Source organism: Plasmodium coatneyi, chromosome 9 (genome assembly GCF_001680005.1).
Source record: "Plasmodium coatneyi strain Hackeri chromosome 9, complete sequence".
Classification (NCBI taxonomy): Eukaryota; Apicomplexa; class Aconoidasida; order Haemosporida; family Plasmodiidae; genus Plasmodium; species Plasmodium coatneyi.
This window is the reverse complement of record NC_033564.1, coordinates 963,339-975,380: the sequence shown is the minus strand read 5'-3', so window position 1 is coordinate 975,380 and position 12,042 is coordinate 963,339. Positions and strand designations below refer to the sequence as shown.

The 12,042-nt window shown below is 35.7% G+C and overlaps 3 protein-coding genes across 3 annotated transcripts; all 3 read left to right on the top strand.

The window, feature by feature from the left end:
* Positions 1-1,500: 1,500 nt before the first annotated feature.
* On the top strand, positions 1,501-2,943 carry PCOAH_00025440 (SICA antigen; the record flags this gene model as incomplete). Its single annotated transcript, XM_020059349.1, has 2 exons — positions 1,501-1,575; positions 1,705-2,943. The coding sequence occupies 2 exons, from the start codon at positions 1,501-1,503 to the stop codon at positions 2,941-2,943; spliced, it is 1,314 nt and encodes a 437-aa protein (XP_019914728.1).
* A 1,851-nt stretch (positions 2,944-4,794) lies between these two features.
* On the top strand, positions 4,795-6,356 carry PCOAH_00025430 (SICA antigen; the record flags this gene model as incomplete). The annotated part of the gene is made up of 4 exons (XM_020059348.1): positions 4,795-5,527; positions 5,697-5,759; positions 6,011-6,169; positions 6,259-6,356. 4 exons carry the CDS (start codon positions 4,795-4,797, stop codon positions 6,354-6,356), a joined length of 1,053 nt encoding a protein of 350 aa, XP_019914750.1.
* Positions 6,357-7,059: 703 nt separating this feature from the next.
* On the top strand, positions 7,060-7,254 carry PCOAH_00025420 (SICA antigen; the record flags this gene model as incomplete). Its single annotated transcript, XM_020059347.1, has 1 exon — positions 7,060-7,254. One exon carries the CDS (start codon positions 7,060-7,062, stop codon positions 7,252-7,254), a length of 195 nt encoding a protein of 64 aa, XP_019914888.1.
* Positions 7,255-12,042: the final 4,788 nt, after the last annotated feature.

Genomic DNA, 12,042 nt, shown 5'->3' with positions numbered 1-12,042 from the left:
TAATCCCTTGGCAACAATGGTGATGGTCTGTTGTTTGAGGAATGTTTGAAATGGTAGAAAATGTGTATGATAAAGGAAATTGTATATTTTGGGATCATTCATTACAAAACACACTTTGACATAATTGTTACGCGGGTATATAAATAGAATTGTAATGCGACAATAATATTGGGTTTTTTTCATTATGAAACGATGTATATACTGTTCTACAGCATTTGTACTATTTGCTATTTATTTTTCCTTCTGCTTCCTAAAGTTAATGATTTTGTACATTCCAGTATGCTTCTCTTTCTTACTTTTTCATTCTTCCACTTTTTTTCTTCCATTCTTACTTTTTAAAAGGAGAAAATTCTCCAAAAAGAAGAAGAAAAAGGTTTTCTAATTTCTTTTTTATATATTCTCTTCTTTAAAAAGAAGAAAAAGAAAAAAAAAAAAGGTAATAGGCTAAAGAAGAGAAAAAAAAGAAAAAAAAGGAAGGAAAAAAAGAAAACCAAGAAGAAAAAAATGAAGGAAGGTTATTCCTTCCCTTCTTCCTTCTTCCTTCTTTCTTCTTTTAGGAAGAATGTAGTGCATAAAGAAAAATGCAAAAAAGGGGGGAGTACATAGGTAGAATGTATACGAAAAGGAAGGAGACAATGGTTGTGTTTTCTTTCTTTTTTTCTTTTCTTCTTAGGAAAGTGCAATGCATAAAGGAAGGAGAAGGGAAAATTGTTTTTCTTTTTTAAAGGAAAAGAAAAATTTTAAAAAAAAGAAAAAGAAGGAAATAAAAAAAAAAAAAAAAGGAAAATATTTTTTCCTCAAAAAAGAAAAAAAGAAAAGAAAAGAAAAGAAAAAAGAAAAGAAAAGAAAAGAAAAGAAAAGAAAAGAAAAGAAAAGAAAAGAAAGAAAAGAAAAGAAAAGAAAAGAAAAGAAAAGAAAAGAAAAGAAAAGAAAAGAAAAGAAAAGAAAAGAAAAGAAAAGAAAGAAAAGAAAAGAAAAGAAAAGAAAAGAAAAGAAAAGAAAAGAAAAGAAAAGAAAAGAAAAGAAAAGAAAAGAAAAGAAAAGAAAAGAAAAGAAAAGAAAAGAAAAGAAAAGAAAAGAAAAGAAAAGAAAAGAAAAGAAAAGAAAAGAAAAGAAAAGAAAAGAAAAGAAAGAAAAGAAAAGAAAAGAAAAGAAAAGAAAAGAAAAGAAAAGAAAAGAAAAGAAAAGAAAAGAAAAGAAAAGAAAAGAAAAGAAAAGAAAAGAAAAGAAAAGAAAAGAAAAGAAAAGAAAAGAAAAGAGGATTAAAGGGCAAAAAAAAAGGGAGGAAGATAGGAAAGGGCGCATGCGCAGAATTTTTCTTTTTTTTTTGTTCACAGATATAAAAGCAAAGTAAGGAAGAAGGAATAACTGTGGACAGGGAAGGAAGAAAAAAACAGAAATAACAGGAAAAATCTTCCCTTGACAAGTTCATAGAATTCTTATTAATATATAATATTTTAATATAACAATGAATCATATAATAATGAAGAGAGGGCCACCATGGAGTATAAGTACTTTGCAGAATTCCTGGTGGAGTGGTTGAAAGTGAAAGGCTACAAGTCCTCAGGGGATTATGTAATATGCTTTCACCCTAAAGGAACAATTAGTGCTACGTGTAAATGTTATTGTTTATTAAATTACATAAATGAATAAGTGTGTGTAGGTTGTTTGTACATAGGAGTACATTGTATGTTCTATTTGTAGCATAAAATATGGGACGATATTAGAGAAATATTCGATGGAATTATGTATCAGGCTTGGTTAGGTCCTCCGCAAATTAACCAACTATGTAGTGGAGAAGTGGAAGACGGGGAGAAGAAGAATTTCACCAAGCAGGACAAAGAATTATGCAAAGCCATGGTAAGAGTGTTGTTGTACATAAATGGGCAAAAAATAGGGACATACAATGCTATACAGGAAGTAACGGTTCCTCAAAATCGAAGGCAAGTGGAGTCTTATCTTAGATGTATCGTTGGTAGGATAATTATGATAAAATGGCTTGGAGAGCATTGTAGCAGAAGGAAGGTGGCAGAGACTGTTTTAGGGGCTATAGTAGGATTGACCACGATCAGTGGGGTTAGTGAGGTCCATAAAAAATGTGAAGGATTAGATTTTAAGAATTTGAATATTGGTGGAAAATATCTTTGGCCCCAAATGGAAGAATGGGCAAAAGGCACGAAAACAGGTAGGACATGGCAGGTGACGAAGGGTATCCAGAGAATGGACAGTATAAGAGAACAAGGAAAAAAGTGCGGAACAAGTACTACGCCGAAGAAGTCAGAACCCTCCTATTCAGCCGATGATGAGGAAAATTTGAAGAAAGTATTTGGCGTTAGTAAAGATGAGTTAGACAAATTAGTTCAGGATACAGATAAGTGGGATAACAAGGATTTGGAGGATGTATTAAAAGAAATAAAAGAAAATGAAAAGAGAGGGGAAAATTTCTTAGCAAAGCAGGCGTGGATCTCCTTGGGGAAATTGTATGAAAAAAGACTGAAAGAAAAGCAGAGTATATCACAGAGTGGGAGTCCAAGAGGTCAAGGAAGGAGTGACCACACTACACAGGATGATGCTTCACTATCACCACCCCAATCCCAGGCACCAGGATCTGTAACCACCCCTGCAAAGAAAAAAGATACTCCTCAAGCACAATCTGATCCATGCCCATCCGAACCAAGTGCGGAAGTACAAGAAAAAAGGAATAAACTGATGAGTGCATGGGATACAAAGAAGAAAGAGTTGACGCCGAATGGGCAACTAGGCAAGGTAAGTCAAACATGGTGTAGAGGGTTATTATTATATTTTAAAAAAAAAACGAAGAAAACGTGTAAAGAACCAAGGTTTAAGGAAGAAAAAAAAAAGAAGGAGGGTCTAAAGAAAGAAGGTCTAAGGAAAAAAAAAAAAAAAGGTAGGCTTAAGAGGGAAGGAAAAAGAAAGGTTTAAGGTGTAAGGAGAAGAAAGCCTTAAGGTAAATGTGTAACGAGAAGGAAGGTTTAAGGGAGTAAAGAACGAAGGTTAAGTAAAAAAGACAAAGAATAAAAGGAAAGAACAGGCAAAAAAAAAAAAAGAATAAGGCCGAACACATATGATTCTATATTCAAAGGAGAAGAAAAAAGAATTAGCACCAAGCACGCACGCATATATACTAATAATATAATTTGAAAAATAAAAAAGTTGAAAAAAAAAAGAGCAGAATCAATTAAAATAAAGGAATGGAAAAAAAAAAAAAAAAAAAAAGAGTGACGATGGTTTAGAGTTTCAGGGTTCATGGTGTAGGAACAGAGAAGTATGGTTAGGGGTGATAGAATGAGGGCGGGTTAGGAGGAAGGGTGGTTTAAAGGAAGAAAGTGTTAGAAGGAGAACGGTTTAGGGTATAGGCTTCAGGGCTCAGGATTTAGGGTTTAGGGTTCATGGGTTCAGGATTTAGAGTTCAGGTTTAGGGTTCAGGGTTCAGGTTCGTGGTATAGGAAGTTGATCGTATGGTTTAGGTTTTAGGATTTAGGGTTAAGGATTTATAGTTTAGATCTTAGGATTTTGGGTTAAATTTTTAGGGTTCAGGATTTAGGGTTTAAGGTTCAGTATTTAGGATTCAGGGTTTAGGGGTCAGGGTTTAGGGTTCCGGGTTCAGGATTTTGGGTTTATGAATTCGGATTTCGGTTTTAGCATTTAGGGTTCAGGATTTAGGGTATATGAATTGGATTTCGGGTTTAGGATTCAGGGTTAAGGGTATAGTGAATGTATATTTCATTTTTAGAATTTGGATTTAGTGTTCAGGGTTTAGCGTATAGGAATTCGGATTTCGGTTTTATCATTTAGGATTGAGTATTTGGGGTATAGGATTTCGGATTTGGGTTTTAGCATTTAGGGTTCAGGGTTTAGGGTTGAGAGTTTAGGGTTTATGTTTTAGGGTTTAGGGTTTAGGTTTCAGGGTTTAGGGTTTAAGGTTCAGGGTTTAAGGTTCATGCTGTAGGTTATAGGAATTGTATTTCGGGTTTAGGATTCAGATTTGAGGATATAGTGAATGTTTATTTGGGTTTTAGAATTTGAATTTAGGGTTCAGGGTTTAGTGTATAGGAATTCGGATATCGAGTTTACTTTGAACATTATGGCGTTATGGTTTAAAAGATGAAGGTGTTTTAAGGGGAAAATGTAGGAGGAGACAGGCGGACCCCCGATAAATTAAAAGAGGCTCGTGCCTGCAGGAAAAGTCTCCTCGAATGTTATCCCGCCTAAGGGAGGCAACCCGAAACTGGATGAACCGGGGAACAGGGAGACTGGGTAAGGTGGATGGAATCGGACAAGGGGGATGGGAACCGGGAAGGGGTAGGGGAAACCAGAGGAGGGGGGAAGGAAACAGGACAAGGGAGGATGGAAACCGGACAACCCGGGTCCAACCGGAGAAGGGGGAAAGGAAACCGGACAAGGGGGAAGTTGACAAGGGGGGTTAACTGGACAAGGGATAAACTAGACAAGGGGGGAAGGAAACCGGACAACGGGGGTCCAACCCGACAAGGGGGAAGGTAACCGGACAAGGGGAGAAGGAAGGCGGACAAGGGGAGGTGGAAACTGGACAAGGAGGAACCGGATAAGCCGGGTCGAACCGGAGAAGGGGTTATCCTTCCAAGGGAAAGGGGGGAAAGAAGGAAAAAAGAAAAAAAAGGAAAAAAGGAAGAGAGAAATATGAAAAAATTAAAGTATAATTATCAATTAGAGGGGTACATATAAAGATAAAAGGGAATAAATCTATAAGTTCATATGTCTATTTCTTCCTTTCCCTTTATTTTTCAGGCTAAAATGAAGGGCGAATTGGAAGGAAAAGTGGAGGATTTGTTGGCGGAGCTAAAGAGTTATATGGAAATAACGGATGAGAAATCGCCAAAAATAGATAAAATATGTGGTGAAATTAAGAATGAAACCGGGAAAGATATAAATCAATTGAAAAGAATATGCAAAAGCTTAGTGAAAGTAATATACTTTATGGAAGGATGGGACAGAAGTAAAAATGTATGGAGGGGAGAACAAGAGAAGGAGAAAGAAGAGTGGAAGCGTTATCTGAAGTGCGTAATAGGTCATACGGTTATATTAGAAATGGTTGAGGATAAATGTGGTATAAAGCAGGTCTTAAGCATTCTATCGCAGACTATGCAAGGAACTGCGACAAATTTTCCACAAGGGAAAGAGAATAAGATGGATTGTGACTGGGTTCAACAATCTGATATAACAGATACAAGACAAATAATGGGGAAACAAATAAAAGAATGGCTGAAGAGCGCAAAAAGTAATAAGGGAGGTGTCCCAGGATTGGGACCAATAATGGAATGGATGAAGTGTAAAGGAGATCAGGAGGCACAGGAAGACTCGAAACAAAGTGGAACTTGCTCTAATGCAAGAATTATAGACCTATTGAAATTAGGAAGATCAAAGGAATTACGGAAATTAGTCAATACGGACCAGCCTGCACCAGCACCACCAAGTAACCCAAGTGCAGCACAACCAGGTAAGGAAGACATTATTGATACGGGGGATGGTATTATTGTTAATGGTGTTAAACTTTCTCTTTGATAGCCCCCCAATTAATTCTATAAATAAAGGCTTCGAGGACTATAGCCGCTACGAAAGAGGTGTTTGGTCTGTAACGACTGATGGTGCAACAACCACTGTTATTAATGCAACCATCACCACTACTCCTACTTCAGGTACAGGTCCAACAGTTAACCAGGATCCAGAACCTGCTCAACCTGGCCAGGGTATTGCGACAGGTAATAATACTAAGGAGATCGATGGACGGAAACGAGGAAGGGAAAGAGTGTTCACTCCCTTCCTTCCTTCTTTTTTCTTTTCTTTCTTTCTTTTCTTTCTTCTTTTCTTTTTTCTCTTTATTCCTTCCACCTTTCGGAGGAAGTGTGCACCCAAAAAGGGTGTACATAGAATAAAAAAAAAGAGAAAAAAAAAAGGGAAGAAAGAAGGAAGGAGAATGAATTCAAACATTCTTCTGATCCTCTTCCCACAGGTGCAGGTCCTACAGGTATAACAACTGATCAAACTCAAAATCCAGGTTCTTCTGGTTCCGGTTCTACTGGAACTTGGAATCCAGGTTCTTCTGGTTCCGATTCTTCAGGAATTGCAGCTACTGATAATCAAAACACGGGTAGTCCAAGACCAGGTTCAGGTCCTTCCGGCCCCCAAGGTTCTGGTGAAGATCCCGGTAGTTCCCAAGTTGTCCAACCCCAATCTCCTGTTGTCCACATTCCTTCAAAGGATACAACGGTAGACATATCTACGCCTGCTACAGCATCAATACAAACATCAACAACATCATCACAAGCTCGAAGCGTTTCAAAAGAAAAACTAGGTAGTAAAGGAGGGAGTGCCGCAGGCACCCCCCTTCCTGTTCCAGCCCAAGTTAGTAACCCAATAAACCCTTCCGAACTCCTTACCCCATACCTTCCTACAATCCCTGTTGCCATCGCCACCTCTGTCATAAGTTATCTCCTTTGGAAGGTAAGAAAACTAAAAGAAAAAAAAACAAAAAAAATTGCTCCTTCGCGCTGGGAAGAAGAAGTTTTGCAAAATGGCAAACAAAAAAAAAAATTATTTTTCTAAAAAAAAAAAAATAATAATAATAATAAAAAGAAAAAGAAAGGGGTGAATGAAGGATTGGGGGTGTAAGATTTAGGGGGGGGTGTAGGATTTCGCATGTTAAGGGTGTGTATGTATAGGATTTCGCATTTTAGGGTGTGTGTATGTAGGATTTCGCATTTTAGGGTGTGTGTATATAGGATTTCGCATTTAGGTTAAAAGTAGTAATTATGGTTCTAAAAGGAAAACATTTTCCCTCTAAAAATCACTTTTTCCTTTTTTTTTTTTTTTTTTTTTTTTGTTCAGTATTTTGACACTCTTGGTAAGAGTAGAAGACGTTATGGAAGAGCTCATCGCGTACCTGGTCCAACTTTGGAGGAACAACCTCTTCATCATGTGGAACAGCACGATGGTCCACATGAATATACCTTAGTAAAAAAACGCAAACCTCGTTCTACGCCAGAAGAAAGAATAAAAGGAATGAAAAAAAGTGTAGGTCGACGCACGATTATTGATATTCATTTAGAAGTCTTAGACGAATGTCAAAAAGGGGACTTGCATTTGACGAAGGAAAACTTTTTTGAAATTTTGGTTCAAGAATTTATGGGAAGCAAATTTATAAAAGACAAAAATGTTCCTAAGGTAGATGTCCCTATGGAACAGATTCCATGTTGAGGGTTCAGGGTTTAGGGAGGAAGACTTTGTTTGTACAGAAGGTGTTCTTCAGGAACAGGTTCCAAGTTCTAATTCGGGGTTTTAGGGTTTAGGGTGTAGTAAATATTTTTTTTCTCTCTTTTTTTTTGTTTTGTGTATTAAATTGTTTAGATGTTCATGTCTAACCAATATAAGTCAGAAAAAAAATTGTTTTTTAGTTTACATAGGCGTTGCTTGGATAAGTGTCCATACAAAAAAAAAAAAAAAATGCCCTAATACAAATTTGTCACACAGAAAAAATTGCCAAAAAAAAAAGGGGGGATATTGGCTAATTTTTTTTTTTTGCGCGCAAAGTTGTCCATTTCTAGCTCCCCCACCAGCATATCACATATGCACGCTTCACTTCTCCCCCTCTGCAAATAAATGTTCTTACAAAAAAAAAAAAAAAAAGAACTGTGTACACAATTACACAAATTTTTTACCATGTCACAAAGATGTGCGCTGCTCTTCTCCTCCTCCGCAAAAAAAAAAAAAAGTGTCTTAAAAAAGGAAGAGTGTTCTTACAAAAAAAAAAAAAAGAAGAAAGGAACTGTGTGTACAATTACACAAAATTTTTACCATGTCACATGTGTGTGTTTATACGAAGAAGAATCAATATTTTTAAGGACAAACTGATACATTAAACAGAAAAAAAAAAAAATGTTTTAATTGAATTAATTCATAATATTAAAGAAAAAAAAAAAAAAAAGAAAGAAGAAAAAAGATTAAAGAAAACTAAGAAAGAAATGCCACTTCGTCCTTTGCAGTGTATATAGAAACTGTGTGTAAAGCCCCCTATATTAAGTGGGAAGGAAGCATAACATACGTTGATAAGCTATATTACTTTCTTTCCTGTTGCTGCTTTGCCTTGACTGTCTTTGTTGTTGCTGTTGTCTACTATTATTAGTTCTTCTTCTAAGTGGTGACCCATCATATATGGTAGAATTATCTTCTGTAGTTGAACCAAGTGTTGAGTTTTCTGTAGAATATTGCGTTGTGAAGTCGTCATCCGTTACTATATGAAAATTTTCTCTAATGGACCTTTCTCCCCTTCCTTTAAATTTGTTACCAAACCAAGAAGGTAGAATATTATACTAAAATAAAGGAAAGAGGAAGGTGGGGGTGTCATATATATAAAGCAGCTTATTCTATATATTTGTCTTTCTAAATGAAAAGAATATATATATAGACAAATAATACTATTATTCTTGCTATTATCATTATAGTTATAATTATTAATTTATATATAATTTTTTCCATTATAACGGTAACTACAACTATTATTTCATATATTTTAATTATAATTGTAGTTGTAATTGGGAAGTGTAATTGTATGCTTACTTTATATAAAAGATAGGTGATGAATGGTACTCCTATTACAGGTATTACGGAAGAGACAACTGCACCAGTAGTGGGGGCTGTGGAAACACTTCCAAATTCGAACTCGTCATGGTGCTGCGTTGAAGGTTGTTCTCCTTCACGCACTTCAGGACACTTTAAATCTGATGGTTTTGGAATTTTGTTACTACTATTGAACATTTTATTGAATTCCTCACAGTACGGACCTTTCCCCTGGTTCTGTACTCCGCAATCTCCACTTACAGCAGCGTATGCTGAAGCAATGGCATTTAGGTAAGGACCATATTTAGTAGTGCAATTGTTAGCACTACTACTTATGAGGCCCTTTAATGTAGTGTAGTCATGCCAATAATCAAATATTAATTTTCTGTTAGTGAAAGGTTCCTTATCAATAGTACTGTCGCAAAGAACTTTGTCCTTCTCATTCCGATAAGTAGTCTTTATATTTGTACAGACCAAACGTAGAGTATCCGGGATCATGTTATCACCTGGTAAACTCTTAAATAATAGATCGCCAATCCAATAATATAAGAAATTACAACGTTGATCTACGGATGGAGTGCTTACGCTTTCTGACATTCTGGACATAGAGCACCATCCTTTCTTAATTCTACCTGTATGTTCTTTAATACTGGAATGCATGTCTAAACTGTTTTCCAACTTTTCTACCCATGATTCATCGTCACAGCCCTCACAGCCTGCATTGAACTTGCTATAGAAATTATTGTGGGAAGGTAATTTGTCCAAATCGTCCTCCTATAGAATATCATGAGTAGAAAGGTGTACACATATATAGTATATATATGTACCTATATACATGTATATGTGTATATAAATATAGGTATATATATATGTATGTACATGTATGTATATAATTATTGTTCCTATTGGGAAGGAAAAAAAGAAAAGTAACTAACTTGCAATAGTTGTTGGGCAGGGTTCGGCATTTTTTTCGTGTGTGTATACACCTTTTTGTATTGGATGAACTTATATTTGAATTAATTTTTATTCATTCCTATAGAAATATATTTGTACGGTTCCTATTTGTTCTGTGATTATGAATGAAAATTAACATTCTATGTTCTTAATAATACATACTGCCCTTCCACTGCCGAAGGACGATAACACATTATATGCACATATATATACATATACATGTGCATGTATTAGATGTATATCATTATAATATATGTGCACAGATAACTATAATGAACTATTAGCGAATATACTGAAGTAATATAACATCAAAAAAAAGAGAAGCACATTTTCTATATACATTCCTTATTCAATGTGCTATATTATTGCATTGTAAATTATTATTTATAGCCCTATAATGTTTATACAGTGCATTCATTCCCTCTGCGCACATAAGGAAGTCGCACCTTCCCCTTCTTGATGTGCATATTTTTTATGTGTGCTATATTAATTTTATGCTTACTTTTTTGTATTTAATAAATTATTTGGTAGTAATTAACATATATGTAGTGCAGTTCATACACATATATGTGGAATACAATTCATTCCTTCCTTCCCTATGGAATGTGCACATTCATCAATATTTAATGAAGCGGCATGAATTTATAATAGAAGTGAAAGAGGGATGTAATGCATAGAACTGTATTAACTATGTATGAAGAGAAAAAACGTACGTGGCACAACCCTATAATAATACTTTTTACACTGTACATTTTATTATTCATGCTGTATTAGTAATAGTACTTTATATTACACCTCCGTTCCCGTTCCTTCTAATGTAGATTATATTTTATACCTTACAGTATTCCTCATTTTTAATTTTACTTTTTTCCTTTTCAGTTCATATTTGTGCAAGAACTAGGGAGGATCAGAAAAGTTAATGGAGGGGACGCCTAAGAGGGGGGTTCCTATCAACGTTCCTATATTTTATGTGTATTCTGCTAAAATATATATATGGAATGATCATACATATGTATTGTTATTGTTCCCTTTAGGGAGTTATCCATTTATTGTAATATGTGTGTGCAGTTATGAAATAATAAATGAAGGAAGTGTAGTGTACAGTTCACACTTCCGTTGTGCATGTATATATTTTCCCGTTCTCCTTTTTTCTCATTTGAACAAAGTCAGTAAATACTGCCGTTAAACACAGGTGAATATATATACGTAAAGAAAAAGGGAAGGATAATGGGAAGTCAGGTTCCTAATTCAGTACAACTATCAACTTTTGTACAAAATGAAATTGTTGCTATCACCACTTGCAATTGTTGTTGTTGTTAGTAATCTGTCATATTGGACGAAACCTGTCGTGTTGGACACAGAACTGTTCGTACATTATTCCTTCCCTCCCCCCTTTACGTGGCAGGAACACCTGTGCATGTTGCCTCATATTGCTCATAGTTGTGGGGAAAATTCTGGACAAAATATTTCATAGGAGTAGAACTTGAGTGTGCAAATGTTATGCAGAAACAGCGTACTACACCATGCATGCTAAGAGGTCACGCACACTTCCAACTACTTATCTCCCGTATTTTATTACATGTATCCTATAGAACTGTTTATATGAATACCTTTATAGTAATGTGTGCGAGGAAAATTCAATTTATGGTGCCGTACTTTCTAATTATATTGCCCACCCCCTCCATTAGGACATAACTAATACAGACCATTTAGCAGTTGATTAGTGCAATGTACGGCGGGTCCCCTTTACTACACCAGTTGCTTCGGGAGGCAGGAATATTCTTCCTGCTACTATATTATTTATGAACGTACGTAAGTGCCATGAGCACACTCTTTTCCCCATGTGCAACATATTATTCACAATCGGAGGAAGCGGTATTAAGAGCATGTGCCATTATTACTAGGGTTGTGTGCATTATTATACTATACTTAAAGTATATTTTCACTCCCTGCACATATATATAGCCTTCCCTGTACACTCTGATGTACATATTGTGAAGTGTGGACTGCACGTGGGTGCTTATTCAGCAGTTGGACATTTCTATATCCTTCTGGTACAATCATTATAGAGGACAGTTCTCTACGCAAAAGTTCATGCACCCTGCGTTTTTTGCCTGTCAGCAGTTCCATACTTAGGATATTAATCCATGTATACTATGAGTACCCAAAAGTGCAATGAACATTAGGACTCATTACATAATGGTAGGACATGTGCTACTTATTTCAGAAGGAAATAATTGGAAACATATGTGCTTGCTCTATGTACCATGTGGAATATGGCACTTAGACCATATACCATGCATACATGTTCCATAGTGCACCGCACTAGGAACATAATGTTCCTAGTTCAACATAAACACTCTAATGAATTATTGTACGCACCCATGGCGGCCACTGCAATATATATATGTTGGAAATTTCCAAAGGAAAATTCCTTATAATTGTACTGTGTGTGTCCACCCCCCGCCCCACACA